The sequence below is a fragment of the Protobothrops mucrosquamatus genome, unplaced genomic scaffold (genome assembly GCF_001527695.2).
Source record: "Protobothrops mucrosquamatus isolate PMUCROS unplaced genomic scaffold, P.Mucros_1.0 scaffold778, whole genome shotgun sequence".
Taxonomy (NCBI): domain Eukaryota; kingdom Metazoa; phylum Chordata; class Lepidosauria; order Squamata; family Viperidae; genus Protobothrops; species Protobothrops mucrosquamatus.
Genome location: NW_015387046.1, coordinates 239,368 through 258,952, shown reverse-complemented (window position 1 = coordinate 258,952; position 19,585 = coordinate 239,368). Strand labels below are relative to the sequence as shown.

Here is a 19,585-nt window from a genome sequence, read left to right as displayed (position 1 = left end):
TTTTTTTTTTGCACACGGCAGCGGAGGCCTAAAGTGAAAAGGTTTTATAAAACCCAGATGAAGGCCTAGGACTGGGGCGACGGTGCGCGTGCCCACAGAAAGCGCTCTGAGTGCCGCCTCTGGCACCCGTGTCATAGGTTCGCCACCACTGTATTAGACATTTGTGCATCTTCCACTGTTTAAAAACTCCACTGATAATCCTTCCAACATGTTGATAAGAGATGCTTAAAGTTCTTCAGTTAAAATTTGCTGAAAGTCTTTTTCTGACTGGAAATAAAAGGCTTGATAGATATAGGAGTGTCCTCAATTCTAGCATATGTATTCATCAAATCCATCTGTTGGGGACCTTCTGAGAATTGAAACTTTTTTTAAAAAATAAATGGGTTTGATTCTCCAATAGTCCCTTGGTCAACTTCCAGACATTTATATTTAGGGATTCTCATTTTTAGTTTTTACAGGTCTGGCTTAGTAGATACTTCCATCAGGGGATGGAATCAGTCAATTCAGCAGAAAACAAGATTTGGAAACTATAAGTATCTTGGTTATTTCAGAGTTACAAAGATCATTTTTAGCCATTAATTTATTTGTATGATTTTGCTTATCAGTGCCATAAGAAAGGCGGCACAGAAGAGTCTATTAGACCAATTCAACACTAGACCATCCATTACTGTTACACCTTCCTCTTGGAGACAAGTCTTAGCGACTAAACCAGTGTTTCTTAAACGTGGCAATTCAACAATGAGTGGACTTCAATTCCTAGCATGGTGGCTAGGGAATTCTGATCTTCCCCATGATGCCAACATTGATAACTAACAAGGAGAGCGAACTGACGCTAGATATGAAGGAGATCAGCCTCTAAAGTTATGGAGTCCTGTAATCCAGAGATTTAGAGGAGGCTTTGCCTTCTCTAGAAATCAGGAAAGTTGGGCTCCTATAATGAATTAGAAAATTAGAATTGTTCTGATGGGCTAAAAGAAATTATTTTGCTTTATCCTATGTGCATTATACCTGCAAGAAGATACTGTATATTATATTTTTTTTCTTAAGTCACAAGCATCTTTGGTACCCAGGTTGCTCTTCTAGCATCCTGCATTATTTTGATTTAAAAGACCCAAGAGTCAAAAAGTCATAGCTGAAATAATAAATGACTTATTTTTCATCCTGGTAAAGGAAATACATCATGACCCATTGTGATACACTCACAGATGCTGTTTTCACAGGAAAGTTTAAAAATAACTGAATCAATTTGCCTTGCTACTAACATTAAAAAAAAGCCTCTTCCCACAATTCATTGGGAAAGAAAAGACATGTTTTCAATACACTGAGTGAATTTAGAAGGAAACAGCATTTTAAGAGGAGAAACAACAGAACCCCTAATTAATTTTAAGAAAGGGAAAAAAATTGGAAAAACATAATCCAACAAGGCTAAACAAATCAGACCCTTTTATAGGCCACTGTTCTTTAACTCTAGAATAAAGGCATACATTTAGGTTGTATTTATACAGGATTCTTCTTGTTCTGCTGAGGAGGTTTTCCAAAAAATCAATGGGCCCATACTTCAAGATGAAAATCTAAACTCCATGGGGTGGAAATGAGCACTGCTAGATTTAATGGGGTTACTGAGACATACACAAGACAAATCTTTCTATGATGTTTAAAAACATTATATCCAGCAGGATTTCCTGCAAAGTAAATTGAACGTGTCCTTATTGCAAGTTCTACTCATTCATCCTGGCCAGTTATCCATAATTGCAGGTTAAGTGTGATTAATATTTCATATTCCTTTAACTGGCATTTCTTTCCTGCAGGAGATTTTTTTAGTTACTGGCTTCCTAGGATCATGGTCTTTTTTTACAGTGAAATATCACTGCTTTACCATAAAGAAATGAAAAGCTTATGCAAGATAGAGACAGTAATTAACACCCTCTCCCCATTATACGTATATATAGAAAATTAAGTCAACTAATTAAGAAATAAACATTAATCACTAGTCAGGCTGTACAGGAGACGATAAGATTGACAAAATCCATATTGTAAATTTTTAATTCAAGAGTAAGTGCCTTAATTATGTAGTTGTAACATAATTCCAATTGTCTTTCCCTACTCATGAATTTAGCTGCCACTTCAGCTGAAAATCGACTGTATTTGGAGAATAGAAATAGTTACTCTCCAAAGCTTCTTTAAATAATTTTTTCCCTTTGTTGTGTTTATTGCATATCACCACAAATAGGGCTAGGGAACAAAACAGAAAAGAGCAACACAGAAAGCTCTGGAGTATAATCATTTTGGGTAGCAGTGCCATCTACATTACTTGGAAGAGGTAAATGATACAATTCCAGAGAAAAATTATACTGTGGCAGTTATACCATACAAGCATAAATTATTCACCAATATTTGAAACCTGCATTATGACTGTCTACAACTATTACTACTACTCTTGGAAATCTGAATCTCAAGATTCAACTGTCTAAAAAAACTGCTTGATCTTATTACCTGCCTCTCAAACGAAAAGTAATTCCATTCTTTCCGCCTACAGTTTCTATTAAGCACTGGAATAACAGGGCAGGATGGTGAAAACTGAGTCAGAACTGAAAAACAAACAAACAAACAAACAAACAAACCCAGATCTGACCATAAGGGAGATTTCCATTTTTGTTGTTGAGAGCAATAGCTTTTAAAATAAACGCTGCCTTGCAAAGTTGGGTCTGTGGGTGGCCCACTTCTTTCTATCAGGTAAGAAAGTCTGGCAAATCTGCAAGTTTCAGAACAAAACTATTATTATCATTTATTTACTATGACAGAGGATCCAGGTAACACTTTTCCATTTGTTGCCATTTCATGGTTTTCCACCAGAACTATCATGTTTACATGAAATATATGTCTAGTAACTTTGAATGTTCTCTTTTTACTGGAGAAATAAACTTCACTATCAAATTTCTTTTTGCAGTGTGTCTGTAAATATCACTGGGGCCTTCTGGATGAATGGGCATCCATCCTACCCTAAAACTCATTTGCCAGACGTTCTGGAAATTAAGTTGTCTTGCATTAACTAAAGGAATGGAGAACATAATCTGGCCCAAGGTCTGTATCATCTCCTCCTAAACTTGCTGGACCAGACTTAAAATTCTTCCACACCACAGCTTTAAGTTGCTTGACTGGCTCCCATGCATAAACCAAAGAGAAGTTAAGTTCATTCAAGAAATCCCTTTTCTGATATCACCTTCTTCCACTTGGCCAAAGTGATGGCCACTTTGTCTTTGGATTAAAGGACTTAATTGTGATCATATTTCTTTGCTGCACCCATTCATGCTGGGAAAGCAAGCTGGGCAGGTCTTAAAGGATGTGGCTTCTACTGAGGGTCACCGTATAAGAATCCCCTCATATCAGTGGCCTAATAGGGAGGGAGGGAGGGAGGGAGGGAGGGAGGAAGGAAGGAAGGAAGGAAGGAAGGAAGGAAGGAAGGAAGGAAGGAAGGAAGGAAGGAAGGAAGACTTCGATTACATGACTGCAGCCGCCATCTTTACTTCTTTGACTCCCTCTGGATGCCAAAGAGTAGCGATATCAGATACAGAAGTACCCGAAAATCATGTTACCGATGTATTTAGTTAAAATGTACACTCAGTTGCATTTTGATATACAGTTTCATTAAACATCAATCATGTACCTGCTTCCCTAAGAAAAGTGAGTTCTAGGATAACAGTATTATGTTTATTTTTCCCCAGATAATTAGTTTTACCATTCTGGTTGTCACTTAGTCTCAAAGGGGAAGCTGGCAGAACTGTTGTCAATTTCACCTGATTAACAAAAGGCCAATCATCAGTTCATCCCTCCCCCCACAAAAAAAGAAACAGACTTTCATCATTCCACCAGTGAACTTGTGCAAAAAATGAAAATCATCCAGCATTTAATTGGGCCGCTGGGGAAACAAAAAATGGTTCACTGGTTAAGGTTTCTTTAGAAGGGGGCATGCAGTCCAGGAGATCAACCAGTGACTGGAAGGGAAAGGGATATTATCCTTCACTAGCATTGAACCTAGTACTGAAGATGCTGCCTAGTCTAGTAATGAAATATCTGTAAGAAAACAACCAAGCTTAGGAAGCACTCTGTGGTATCCTTTCCTCAGCATATAGCAACCAACTGTAGTGCCTACCACAGTGATGGCGAACCTTTTAGAGACCAAGTGCCCAAACTGCAACCCAAAACCCCACTTATGTATCGTCAGGTGCCGGGTGGGCGTGGTCCATTGGGTGGGTGTGGCCAATTGGGTGGGCATGATCCATTGGGTGGGCATGGCTGCGGTGGTAATGGCAGACTGGGTGGGACTAAAAAGTTCAATCAATCAATTCCAACTTTGTGAGATCTTTTTTTTCCCCGCGAGAAGTTGAAATTGATTGATTGATTGAATCTTTTTTTTTTTTGCACATGGCGGCGGAGACCAAAAGCGAAAAGGTTTTATAAAACCCAGCTGAAGGCTTAGGACTGGGGCAACGGCATGCGTGCCCACAGAGAGGGCTCTGCGTGCCACCTGTGGCACACGTGCCATAGGTTCGCCACCATGGGCCTCCCACAACATGTAATACAGCACGTTAACCCCCATAACTAGACAACATTGTTTGCCCCAGAAGAAATCAGAAAACATTATTTTTGATGCAAAAGTCAGGTGGAAGTGCCCTCCCAGTGAACTGGAACTAGGTAGATAATGATGATCATTTATCTATGTCACCAAGAGTTAACTACAACCTGATGGTACATACCCAATCCATCAGATGACAATGTGAATTCCTGCCCTTGAGAAATGGCTAGTGGCTCAGGCTTGCACTGGGACCACCCAGCTGTGCAGAACAATCCCAAATCAAAGGGAGGAGCTTTTTCTCATGAGAGACAGTTTGGTCTAGTGGTTAAGGCACCCGGCTAGATATAGAAGATTGTGAGTTCAAGTCCTCCTTAGGCATGAAAGTCAGCTGGGTGACTTTGGGCCAATCCCTCTCTCTCAGCCCAACATACCTCACGGGGCTATTATTGTGGAAAAAATAGGAGGAGGAAGGTGTGTTGAATATGTTCCTCGCCTTGAGTTATTTGTAAAAATAACAAAGATGGGATACAGATAAATAAATAAATAAATAAATAAATAAATATAATAGAGACAAGGAGTGACTGGTCCCTAGTTCAGCTATCAGTGGAGAAAGGAACCTCTTTCTCTATAAACAAGAATGGGAATGCTCCTGATTTTTTATTCTGTGAAAAATACAATTTTTGTATTTAGACAAAATTGTACACAAAATTGCTTTTCTTTGATTTACTGCTGATCAGAAATAATGGCAATAGCAATAGCACTTAAGACTTATATACTCACTTCAGATTACAGGAACTGCTGGCTCAGTGGCTAGACTGGGCAAGTGCTCTTCTTGTCTATCCTATTAATTAAAACTGATTTTATGCAGCAATCAAATGTTATATGTCTCCAAACTGTAAAGTACACCTAAGTGCATAACACCTGATATATTCTCAGGTGTTATATATTCTCCTGATATATACACTTTACATTATGAAAAGCAGTTTATAAAATATAAGATCTGGTATCTCAACTATCTGAGAATGTTAATTGCCAATATTTCAGTGCTGCCAATGACCAAATACCAGAATGTGCTATAATATCAAACAGGAATCTGCCACTTTATATATACCATATAAAATGCCATTCAATTTTCAATTCCTATCAATGGAAGAAAAGGAATTTGAATGTGTTCCCTGCCGTAAGCCAATTACCCTCTTTAACTTGGATTAGTCATAACACAGTGAAGCCTCAATGCAATGGACTTGAGAGGCAACAGATAACATTTCCATGGTTCCAATTTGCCTAATAAGGTCATTTGCATGATGGCATAACTACAGATGATATACTCAATTTAATGAACCCCTTCCTTCCAATCTGTGGTTTAAATCAAGGTTTCATTATATTTGCTATTCAGACCAGATCTTTACAGAGTGCCAGAAATATTTTGTGTGTATCACTCCCAATTCTCTACTTGAAGGAATAGTCAGCCCTACTATCTACCCCATGTTTCCCCAAAAATAAGACCAGGTCTTATTTTTTTGGGGGGGGGGGTGTCTTTTATACTCACCTCCGGCACCAACAGGCCCACCCAGCCGGTCCATTCCATGTGACCGAAGGAGCAGCTTCATTCTGCAGCTGCATTTCGACCTGAATTTTGCAGTCAGGCCTTTATGGAAGGCCAGTGCAACTGAGTACCGAGCTATGGATTCAATCCATAGCTCAGTTCTCAGCTGCAGTGGCCTTCTGGAAAGGCCTGTGACTAAAAAATGCAGGCCTGGCTGCAGAAGATGCTGCAGAAGAAGTGGGCTGGCAAGGAGAGGCCTGGCTGCAAGGTAAGTGTGTGCAGGGCACGTGGGGCAGCTCCACACCCCCACCCAGCTTGATTTTTTAAGTGTGTGCCTCACCTCAAAACTAGGGCTTATTTTTGGGGTAGGGCTTATTTTAGGCCCATCCCAAAAAAATCAAGCTAGGGCTTATTTTCAGAGTAGGCCTTACTTTCAGGGAAACACGGTATTCTGTTTTTCCACTTTCCCTACCTTTTGATTTTCCCACTTCCTCTTTTATTTGTTTCTCTGAAATGGCTTTTCCAGTTTCTCTGACTTCCTAACTTGGGCCCTGGCTTGCAATTAGCTATTCTATATTTTATGTCACCCTGTTTTCTATTGCTTTCTCAACCCTGCCATGAGACTTTATCCATTGTTTCGACCAAACTCTGCTGGGCTATTGCTCTTAGCATTCTATATATTTTGTTACCAACAATTAAAATCACATGTTTTCAATTTCATCCATCACATTAAGGGTAGCAAAAGAAAGTGTGAGAATTTATATTTTTATTCATTAGTAGGCAGCATATATTTATGGTACTGGTAAAATACTAAACTTGGGTTCAGCTTTCCGTTCCTGAGTCCTTTAGCATAAAATGTGTAATAGCTTTTTTTAATCAATTAGAAGCTACTAAAAGTAGAACTAAAATCAAAATTCTTCTAATATAGAACTGTATTACCAATCAATGCTCTTCCATCACAACTGTTATGTAATATGTATTCAGAATTCATTCTTAACTAATTGTTCCCTCAATTTTTAAATGCAGTTGGCCCAATCACCATGTCTATTAAGTGGATGCGCATCTGTTCTTAAGGTTTTATTGTCTTAGGCTGTTATATTTTTAATACCCACAGAAATGTATTTTAATAAACTACATTATTTCTGATAAACAAAGATCTTTCCTAATGCATCTAAATGCCTGTTTGCAGCTTCACCCTATTTTACTACTTCTTGCTAGTCCAGATTAAGCTATTATCAAATCACTACTGATTTGACCCTTGAACAGTCTCACTAAAGTTGAGCCACATAGATCTCTTTTCTACAGTTAATATAGAAGGAAGGCCAGAACAATCTCCCTCCTCATGTTTATATATCTCTAGGGGTATAACAGTAGAGGGATATTTCAATTATTTCCTTTATTTTTTCTTAAAGTGACAAGCCTATTAAAAATAGCAATGCTGTTAAAAAAATGAGAGTTCAGATAGATTCCCCATCCAATCCCAAATAGTAAGAGAAAATGACATCTGAACAACGTAGGGATTCTGTTTAAGAATCACATCAGAATTATTACTCATCTGTAATTTCCCCAGCTCAGTTGAAAAAAAAAAAGAGAGGGAGAGAGAAAAACACCAGAATGTGAACGGCAAGCAGAAAAGCAGTATTTAGTTTTGGGCAGAGTTCAGCCTATTTTGCATACAGTTGCCCCTCCCATTAAAAGATCAGGTCTGCAAGGACTCCTCGATTTTCAGCTGCATCTAAATTACTACTACTAGTGATAGTAGAAACGTTTCACTACACCTAACATACAAGCTACAAGTATTGCTAAGTCAGTCTGATCTAGCAACAGTGAGAGGCCCTCAATGCTCACTGTGCTTGGTTGTTTTCTTGCAGACATTTTATTACCCAAACTAGGTAACATCATCAGTGATAGTAAGGAGTGGGGCTTGCTCTCAGTTGATACAGAAGGAGAATAAACTGAGAGCAAACCCCACTCCTTACTATTGGTGATGTTACTTAGTTTGGATAATGAAATGTCAGCAAGAAAACAATCAAGCTCAGAGAGCACCAGGTACTCCTTATTTCAACCCTGAGCTACAAATATTCCCCTTTATTGGTCTAGCACAGGGGTAGGCAACCTTGGCTCTTTTATGACTCGTGGACTTCAACTCCCAGAATTCCTGAGCCAGCATGGCTCAGCTTGGAAACCTCTCCCTTTCCCCTCAACATGGCTGGCTCAGGAATTCTGGGAGTTGAAGTCCACGAGTCATAAAAGAGCCAAGGTTGCCTACCCCTGGTCTAGCAACAGTTTTACGCAATCATGATTAGACCGTGGCAGGGTGGCCTGTATGCAGAAGCATCCAGAAGTTCCACTGGAGAAAAACACAGTCATTAGGCTGTTAATCGATATATAATGTTGAGCCCCTTACCCTCTCTTTATTGAAAGATCTGAAATAAAGGCACTGTTTAGGAACTCTTTAAAGTGGCATTTTTTAAAATTTGCTGAAGGCTTATCTAGTGAGATTTCCTCTTCCTTGGGGTAAATCCCTGAAAAAAATCGTAACGAATGGCTGGGCTAGAAACCAGGAAACTGTGAGTTCTAATCTTACCTTAGGCATGAAAGTCGGCTAGGTGACTGGGTCAATCACTCACTCACTCTCAATCCAACCTACCTCACGGGGTTGTTGTTGTTGTGGGGAAAATAAGAGAAGGAAGGAGTATTAGGTATGTTCAATCCCTTGAGCTGTTTATGAATAATAAAGATGGGGTAAAAAAAAATCTAATAAATAAAATGAACAAGAAAGCCACTGTTTATTTTTAATTGAGTGCACACCCCCTGGATTCAGCTGCTTTTGGATAAGAAAACTGCTTCTCTTATCCAAAAATACATTGCTGTTTTTTGCATACCCTTGTATTAACGAGCAACCTCTGAGGAACTAGAGCACGGGTGTAAAACTCGATTGCGTCACATGATGTATCGCAATGTATCGTGAATTTTTTTGTCTTCGCGGAGCTGGGGTGGGCGTGGCCTGTGCGTGATGCATCTGGCCCACGGGCCGGCAGTTTAACACCCCTGCACTAGAGTCTGAAGTTTGTTATAGTCAGATTATATATTTTGTTGTTTTCTGTGGTTCTAATTTTGTAATTATGTAATGGGTTTTTTAATGTTATTTTACTATTTATAGTTATTTACTATAGATTTTCATAACTACATTGCCAATTTGGGAAATGCTTTTTATTTTCCAGAACAATCACTTGGCAGGAACTAACAGAATGGCACATTTAAAAACTAAATGCACACTTTAAATTTAGATGAAATGATAAACTGAAAAGGACCAGGAACAAATATGGTATATTTTCAAATACTAGTTTTCCTCAATCAGTGAAGCCAACATTCCATCCCTGATGAAATGTTTAATCTCTTTGAATGACTTATAAAGTAATACAGGTGGGATAAAAATCTAATAAATCTATAAATAAATAAAAACAAGAGAAACTTTAAAAAAGTAAAAATGGTAATGTACTCTAATGTACTTTATGAAATGTACACTTGTGAATTTGATGCAAACGTTTTAAGAATTTATATTTAGTATTTCTGTCCAAAAGGATATTTGTTTAACAAGCTGGGCTTAACATTACATTTAAACTCTGAGATTATCTTGCTTTTGAAATAAAGCAGACATACATCATTCTTGAAATATTATTATTGGTCTTAATCAATGAGACTTATATAATATACAAAGGAATGACTAAACTTGACTCATTTAGTGTTTATGACATTCTTCTTCCAATGTACTGAGTCACAGGATTACTATCAAGAAGTAAAATTTCTCTTGAAAATACCTCTCCTTTTGGAGGTGGGTTTTTTCCCCCTTTGGTATGCAAAAGAATGCCTTCTTCTGAATCACTTAAGTGTTCTTCCTTACAGGTGTGTCTGTTCACGAGGCTCATAACTTTTGGAAAAGAAATTAAATCTTGGTTCTTCAATCAGGTCTATTATGACAAACTCGCAACTTATCGCGACTTTTTCTCCATTGCCGGCAATGGGGTGGGCGCGGTTTTGGCATGACGCATCCGGCTTGCGGGCCAGCAGTTTGACACCCCTGTTTTATGACGTCATTTTAAAAAATGTAATCCCATCTTTGAATATTGTTTTGTATGTCTTTATGCGAGTCAGCCTGATCATCCTGACTGGATAGAAAAGAGGGGTATAAATTAAGTACATTAATAAAAAAAACAAATTTAAGGATGTAGAGGCCGTTCACAACACTGCCAGAACTTACTCACCCATAAAAGCTACACAAAATTACAGGAAATTTATTTTAAAAAACACTTTAAAATGCAAACGGCCACAATGACATCACTTGAGTCCATAAAAATCAAATGACCCTAGAACACAGAGCATCTGTGAGGTGTGTATATCAAAAAAAAGTCAAGATGGTAGCCACAACTGCATGAGTGAACCCCCAACCTTTTTATGCACATTACATATTATACCCCTTAAAAGAGAGATTTTGATCACATGGCTGACTCCCTCTTCATGCCTCTACAAGGATACCAGTATTAGAGAAGTGTTAGCACAGAAGTACCAGAAAACCATGTTAACCATATGTTTAGGTAAAATGTACACTCAAATGCATTTAGATGCATAGTTTCACTAAATGATGATAATCATCCATGTTCTTGCTTCTCTAAGAAAGATGGGCTCTGGGAATACAATATTATGTTTAATTTTCTCTGGATAAGACAGATTTAATAGTGATAGTCACACACAGCGAAAGAGAGAGAGAGAGAGAGAGAGAGAAGTATAGGGATAGCACAATCAGTAATCTTTCTTGTAATTTCCATCTAACAGGACTAGCTTTAAATTGCTGGGCAAGCATATAAAAGCAAGCATATAAAAGAAGAATCATTACAGTAATCAGTCGGAGGAAATGTTGAGGCAGTAAAACATGGGAAAGCATATCCTGAAAAAATATTTTTAAACATGCCTCTTGGCAGTCAATTATTGGATAGCAGCATGCTGTCGTTTCCAAGCTATTTAATAGTAATAAATTCCCTTTGGGGTCTGCTTTTAACATTGCAGCTCTTTAAGCTGTACACTGGGCAGGTTACAAATTTACACCTGTGTCCTCAATTAGCATTTAGACACGCAAGTACACTTTTCTTACCACTTCTCTAGTAATGTGGGAAAAAGTAGCAAAAAGGACCCCAGAGCAGAAAGATTTGCTCATGATTTTCTTCTACTATTGCGGCAGGAAAAAATACATTCAGAAAAAAATAATGAAAGCTGGGAAATAACAGAGCCAATGGGAATGGGGTGGCATGTAAATTTAATAAATTATTATTACTTATATTGGGAAAAAAAGGAGAAAAAAAATGAATTGCAGACAAGTCCATCCCTTTTTAGTTACAAAAAGATATTCTTAGCATTATTCTTATTATGCTAGTGTTATTAGTGTTGTAGTTATTATTATTATACAAAAAGTATAATAAAACTAGTACTAACACTGTTACAACTATTAGATTGTACAATAGACAGGCTTCAAAATCAAATCCATGTCTTCAATTACCATTCTTAAACTTGTAAGTGAAGTCAAGTTGAGCTCAACTGCTCGTGATGTGCTCATATCTGTAGTTTTCTTGGCGGCATTACAGAAGTGGTTGTCCCTGCTTTATTTTACGTTTTTAATTCCCCAGCCTCTTATAGGCCTGCTCTTTTGTAGTGACCTCCCAATCAAGTACTAACCAAATGCAGTCTAACTTATTATTTTTTTGACATCAGCCAAGGTTCCCTGATTTCTAAATAAAAAGTGATTTCATACGCAGGTATACAAATCTTTTACAGTCTATTTTTAAGAAAATACAGTATATATAGAAAAAAGGGCCTGATTTACCCTGAAAAACATTCAAAATAGTTTCTACTGAATAAATATTTCATAATTTTATAGTTAATTGTGCTATGCCAAGCAACAACATCTTCTCGGGCAAAGAAATATAAAATAACATTAGAAAGTTATTATTAGATTATATAAAATCATAATAAATTGTAAGCTACCTGGAGTCGCTGTATCATTGAGATGGTCAGCATATATATATTTTAAATATGATGTATAATAAAATATAATCTAATATAGTATAATATATACTAAAGTGTAATAACATAATAATATAATAAAACCAATACAAATAGTGTATCAAAGTGAAAAATATGCTATTTCTGATATTAAAAGCAGTTTCTCAGATATGAAGTGCTGGAAATTCACATGTCTTTTATAAGCTTGCAAAGTGGACAGCAAGGCACAGTATGCAGGTGAAGGATGCCAGGTGTTTTGTTATTCTTATGGGGAGGGGATGGCTGCAGCATAAAAACCAATCAATTTGCCAAAGAGGAAAAGCCCTGAAACTCAGCATTTTTCATGCAAATAATTTATATGGGTAACACTGACATCTTTTTCTCATTTAATTTAATTGGTAAATTAGTGCAGAGTCGTAGTCCCAAGATAGGTGGCCACATAAATCATTTAAATAAACAAGCAACATCCAATGATTTATTTACTAATAACAATTTAAGATGTTCTAAACATAGCGTATTTTTTCTGCTTCCGTGAACCTTCTTATTAGTGGGCTTTGAATTCACGTATAACAGACCAGCATTTTTTTCTGCAGAGAAGTCTATTCAGGAGTAAGCAAATTTATTGCCACCATTTTGTTATAAAACTTATGTTCAGTGTTGCAATGAGCATGCAGATTAAACAGGTAACAGATCCTAAAATATTTTATTTCATATTTTATTAATGAAGAGTTGTTGTGAGACATTAAGAACTTCAGCTTCCACCTGAATTTGGAAGACATGACTGTGAGCTTCAGCTGAAACACCAGCATACATCATGGAAGCCTAATACACAGACAATCTGATGAACTTGTGTTGCATGAATGAACCAATAACGCAAAAATAGTATCTTCAATATTATAACACCGGACCAGTGATTTCCATTTCTCCAGCATCGGAAATATACGCAAGGTTTGTTTAAAAGAAAAATGTAATTTTCCAACATAGGATGACTGGGATTTAAAGAAATACAAGCACCTGATGCAGCTTTTTACTTTTCGAGAACAGAATGAGGGGGAGACATCGTTAGTATATTGTTTCCTATAAGAGGCTGTCATTTTTTCCACTCTAATGAGAGATTATCAAAGTGTCAAATGTAACCAGGAAATCAGAGCTGCAGACAAAGAAATTATCAGTTTTATACTTTCTTATGTCTGTGCCTCAGACCCATGCAGGTAATTCAGAATTCATTTCTCACTTCACTTGAAAGGCCCATCGGAGCTTCACAATAATGCCACTGTCCACTGATATTCTTTTTCACCAAAGTTCTCCAAGTTGCAAAAAAACTTGGAAAAGAAGTAGGATTTTTCTCTCCTGCCCAGCCTATACAAAAGAGCTTTACCCCAACCAAAATAATTTAAAAATATGAAAAGATCAGAAAACAAAAGAGGCTTTTTTAGTTCATGTGCTACAACTTGGAACAGGTGGTCACAACCAGATGAGGATAATTTTTTATCTTCTTGAGGCAACCGTAGTATTTCAGAAAGTGGGTGCAATGAAACTCTTTTGTTGTTTTCAAACAAAAATTAGTATACTGTTTCAAAATATTCTGTGTGACGGTATATTGTTATACAGTCCTATCTCCTTTAAAAACTCATTTTAAAAAGTCCACTCTGAAGAGAAGTAGAACCGTATCATTTAATCCTTTTTTGCTGAGGTGTGGAGACATATTCATATACATCAGAAGCAGAGCAACTACTATACTTTTTCACTTTTCAAAATTACTAAAATGACCCCTAAAGGATACAATTGTAATTCCTGGATATTTCTAAACTTCAGGTTATCCTGACCACTGACTATCCTGGCTTGACTTTACAGGAATTATAGCTCCAAACAGCCAGTTGCCAACTTTTGCCCAAAAGCTTAAAGAACAGTTAAGCATGGGAGAGTCACAGTTTTCATTAGCAACAATTGCAGTACTTTAAGCAACAAGAAAGTAAAAATATTCAGGAAACAGATGATCTCTCTTCACAAAACTGAGAAGAATTGCTGCTTTGTTGGTATATTCCTTTCTAATATGGAATATCTAATTCACATGCATATGCTGAAGCTCCTATTTTTGATAGTTATAATATTGTCCTCAATTTTCAGTCCAGGAAACAAGTAAGCTGAATCAAATACACAGATTTTACATAATTTTCATCAGTAACAGGTAGTTTGTCATCAACACCGTCTGTACTGATTTATGAATATAGAGCACAATGAAATCTACATTATCACTTTGACATATGGATGAGTAAATCTATCTTATTTGATTTACTTTTTGAGTAAAACTTATATTCAAAAATCAAATTGATAAATCCATCAGTTCAGACAGAGGGCATTGAGAGGTGTGAATAGCTACATCAAGGATGTTTGCGGTGCTGAAACACTGACGAAGACTCACACCTTATATTAGGAGTCTCCTTTTAATCCTATCATACCAAATCATCTTTCGAAGCCAGTTCCTCTATAAAAATGGAACAAATTGCTATTGACATATAACCTGGATAGGTTACAATTCATTTTTTACGACTCAAATAAACTGATTCACACAAATTTCTTGGCGCTCAAAGCACAAAACTGTCCTTTGTCAGAGATAGTTGAGGATTAGATTTATTAGGTTATTATCACCAAAACCACAGAAGGAAATACAGAATTTTAAACACAATTTGTTATCTATTTGAAATCCATCTTTGTACAAGAGGCCACCGTGAGCAGAAAAAAAAAAAGATAGCACTTTGGCAATTCCTCTTCTCTGAACAATTCATCATACCATTTTCTATGTTGTTTTGAAGCCTCCAGAACAGTTTGGAAATGCAAAAAAGAGGGCAAATCACTGAAAACTACTTCTAGCTGCTTTTACTGACAGAAATCTCAGATGACTCAAACAGCATTTCTGCAGCAGAGCGAGCAGTAGGCTGTGATCTATATGCAGATTTTACACAGAGGCTGCTTATTTTTTTCTAAGGTCATCGGATCTGGCCTGCAAACCCCAAGACAATTACTAGATGGGAGTAAACAAAGTGGAGTTTTCTGTGTCTCTTTCCTGCCATCTAGTGGTCATCAGGATTCTTACAGTCCAGATCCAGTTTCTCTAATTTTATCCATACTACTGTAATTATTATATGATTCAAGGGATACAGATACCACATGGAACAAAATTTCGAAAGCTGCAGCTTTTGCTAAGCCAAACTGCAGTCTGATCAGTTATTTTTGCAATGATTTAAGTTTTAAAACTAGGGAATGTACTATATTGTAGGAGCATTTTAATCTTTTAAGAGGTAAAAAGTATTGACAGCCAGGAATGCCTGGCTCAAGCATTATACCAGCACTCAAGAAAGACAGGTTTTTTTTATTATTATCATGTATAATTATTTCAAAGTACATATATTACCAAGATTTATCAAAACTAGATTTTACTTGAATGCTAAAAATTGCTGAATAGAAATGTAATGGAATAAGTATAAGTGCCATTTGGTTTTGAATCAGTCAAATGCAAGACAATTATTTGTGTCTGGGAAGAAGACATTCATTTGATCTGAATTTAATATGAACCAAATTATGCTGAACTTTCCCAGTATAAACTGGAATGTAGTAGTCCCTGATTTCCAATTTTTAAAAATGCATATACCATCAAATGTACTCTCTAGAGAATTGTATAAAAATGGCATTTCAAGGAAAAGTACTTGCCAAATAATGCAAATATTGCGGAACACTTCAAACAAAATTGCACACAAATATTTATATTGACTTTTTAAGCAATTCAAACACTGAGAATAAGACACAATAGATGCATTTTACTGAATACTGAATATTGTACATGTGTTTTCACTCTGTGTTGACCTTATTCAGTAGGCATCAGCAGCTAGAACCTTACACAGCCATGCTATGTAAAAATATTTATCAGCATACATTTTCCTGGGTAAAATAATGTTTACCTTCACTGAGAAAAGTATTTTTTGTCTAAACTTGTTAAAGGTAGGAACTTCCTGCTTTCATACGGTATTAGACATACCAGATTTCTGTAAAGAAGTTCAGTATTTGTGACATACTCAAATTATGACTGTCTACATAAACAAGAGAGAGCAATTATATTTGAAATTACGTCCATACAAAAGGAAACTGGAAATAGTTTCCTACTGAACATTTAATCTCAACAATCCGTAAACATTTGAACAGTTACTTTACTGGATTGCCCATGACTTTATTGAAGTGTGTTTCCTATTTTTCCTTGCTGAAATTGAAAACTATTAGCCTGTTCATTGTATTTACAGGATCTATTTATTAGAACTGCAAATATTGAATTAATTAAAGCTAATTTAATATGAAACTAAACTTTAAATCTGGGGATTATGTTTTGTTTAATAATATGTTAGCTAAACAAATAATGACAAATAACAAATAAACAAATAAAAACTAACTAGTTTTTTTCCCCCAGAAATGGGAAAGCCAACAAACTATTTCTTTTCTCAAATGACCTGCTACCAAGAAGTTCCACAGCTCATATATTTCCATATAATATCCTTCTGGGATTGGCAATATTGGGCACACTTTTCAAAAGGCTAATTGATGAAGATTGCCACTGCATTTGTCATTTTTTCCCCTAATTGTCACATTATAACACTGGGAATTTGTTGTGAATCAGCACCATATCTCCTTGCTATACTAATAATTTTGTTCTTTTCCTTTTACCAAAAAATGTCAGTGCTCAACTCCATTTTTTTCCTTTGGAAAGTGTGGAGATAATATTCATACACTATATTATTGGACTTAAACAGCTAGTGACCATTCAGGAGCCAACAAAACATATCCATTCCCAAGAGAAAGTCTCAAATATTAGTAAGCTGTAATATCTTGCCCATTGGAAAGAACCCTCAAAAGCTCAAGCATCTCAATTAATCATTTCCCTCCATTAGGTAACATCTGCACCAAGATACATCAATAAAGTATGAGTGTAGCAGTACCTTTCTAAAAAAACCCCAACCCTATACTGTTGAGTATACAGTACTCAACAATATACAGTTTACTGTTCTACAGTATTTGTTTCTCCTAGTTTGTACTTTCTCAAAGCCATCAGATATAGATGCTTAACGTGGATTAACTGACCATGGCTATGAACTCAGGTAGATTTCAGAGCAGGAAGAAAAATCTGCCTTGGTACAATGTGGAAGCAAATATCGAGAAAGAAGTCAACTTTGCAATACAGCTAAACCTGTAATCTCCAGTTATTCCTCAATCCAACCTTAGCCAATGCGAGGCCCTCCAGATGTGTTGGACTATCATGTGGGAGCGTGAAAGACTCAAAGAGCATCAAGTTCGGAAAGGCTGCCGTTAAGTCAAGCAAAAACTGCTCAAGTGCCTGGATCGCGAAAGGGCCTCTCCAAAAAAATACCAGAGGAAATGACACAGCTGTGCTTGAAACCAGCTGTCTAGCGAGTTATGTATAGCAACTGGGACAAAGACAGGAAAAAAGACCGAAGGATCTGGGGACCCTTCTTCAACCTAGCCCTGCCCGAGCGGCTCCTCCTTTGCCAACACCAAGAAGAAAGAGGGAAAACGAAAAGTCCACGAATACCCCACACCCCTAGACACCCCCAGAATCAATAGGAAGGGAAAAGGCGACCGATGCATACGAGCCAACTAGGCAGTGTTTCTCAACCTTGACAATTTTAAGGCATGTGGACTTCAACTCCCAGAATTCCACAGCCAGCAATGCTGGCTGTGGAATTCTGGGAGTTGAAGTCCACATGCCTTAAAATTGTCAAGGTTGAGAAACGCTGAACTAGAGATTATCCCGCCGGCTCTCTGCAGATTCGGGAGGGCAGGAAGCGGAGGAAACGACAAGGCTCTTGGGCAGCTGTTGCGCGGCTCTTTCCACTTCCCTCCTCCTCTCCTTTCCTCTCCTCTGCCGGCCTCACGTTACCTCTCGGCGAGGCAGAGTTTGTAGCCTTTCCGCACTTCCTACACGCCAAAGCAAAGTTGGCTAGAGTTGGACGGGCGAGGGGCAATGCCACCCCCCACCCACCCACCCACCCCCAAGGCCTGCTAACCTTCCACCCGGCGGAGCTGTTGCTGTCCCCCTTGTCCTTGAAGTACGGCACGTTCTTGACCATCCACTCGTAGATCTGGGAGAGAGTGAGCCGCTTCTCCGGGGCGCTTTCGATCGCCTTCGTGATGAGGTCCGCGTAGGACAAGTTGCCCCAAGCGTTGCGGCGGGAAGAGCTGCTCTTGCGAGGGCCCGTCACCGAGGCCAAGGCGGCGGGCCCGGCATGCTGCGGCGGCTGGGGGTGCTGGAGGCACGGGAACTCCCCGCAAAGGCAGCCGCCCGAAACGCCGAGGTCTGCCGCTCCGGAGCTGCCCGCGCCCGCCTCGAAGCCGTCGCCTCCGCCCGCTTCCAGCAAGCTCAGCAGGTCAGCGCCGGCAGAGGAGGCGCCGAGGGCCGTAACCCGCCCGCAGCGGGACGGGGACGCGGCCCTCGCCGGAGTTGCGGTGGGCGTCTGTCCCGGACTGGACGGGGCGAGCTCCGGACGGGGTAGAGGCCAAGTGCAGGACCTCGGGCGGGCCAGCGGCTGGAAATCAGGGTCGGTCTCCACGGGGTGAGGCGCCTCGGCCATGGCGAGGGAGGCGGCGGAGGAGCGGGGGGTGGGGGAGAAAGAGCGAGCTTTCTTGAGCCGGGCGGGCGGCTTCGTCGTCTGGCCAGCAGCCTCCCCCGTGGAGCGCCAGACGCCACTTGACAAAACTCCCAACTCCGTCCCGCGGCCGCTGGCTTGCTCGTTCGCTGCCTGGCTGGGCTGGCTGGGCGACAGGCGGGCAGGGCTCACGCAGTTAGCTCGGCGTCCTGGCTGAGGATCGAGCACCAGCGCCGCCCACTCCGCCCGGGCCTAAGGGACGAGCACGAGGGGGCGGCCCAAAGGCCGAAAGAAACGCCCCTAAGGCTTTGCCCGCCTGGGCGGAGGGGAGGCGGGAGGCGCTCTCCTCTGCGCTGGGGAGAGAAGCACGTCGGGGCATTTCCCTCCCCCCCCCCCATACACACGCACACAGACACACAGACACACACACACACTTCTGGACTTTCGCAGTCCAAGCCAAAAGGGGGGGGGAAGCGCGGCCCGCGGCGAGTTGTGGGGACTTCTTGAAGTCTTCCCCCCCCCCTCCGGCCGCTCAGGGCCAGCCCAGCGTCTCGTCTTTTCTTCCAGGTCTGGGTCCGCCGAGGCTCCGGTCGCCTCGGGAACTCTGCTCCCCTTTCGCGTCGTGTGGATGGAGCTCCCCCCCCCTCGTGCGCGCGCGAGAGAGAGGCCGCGGGGATGCGAGGGTGCGGCTGCGGTGAGCCAGGCAGGATGTGCGGGCGGAGGGTGTATGTATGCGAAGAGCGCCCGCCGGGCGAAAAGGCTGGC

The 19,585-nt window shown here is 39.5% G+C and overlaps 1 protein-coding gene across 1 annotated transcript in view; it reads right to left on the bottom strand.

Annotated features, from left to right (window-relative positions):
• Positions 1-18,805, bottom strand: part of FOXO1 (forkhead box O1) — a 43,808-nt gene extending 25,003 nt beyond the window's left edge. The window contains exon 1 of the mRNA XM_015818674.1: positions 18,242-18,805. Coding sequence (XP_015674160.1) covers positions 18,242-18,805 — 564 coding nt within the window. The remainder of the gene's footprint in view (positions 1-18,241) is intronic.
• Between the last annotated feature and the right edge of the window lie 780 nt (positions 18,806-19,585).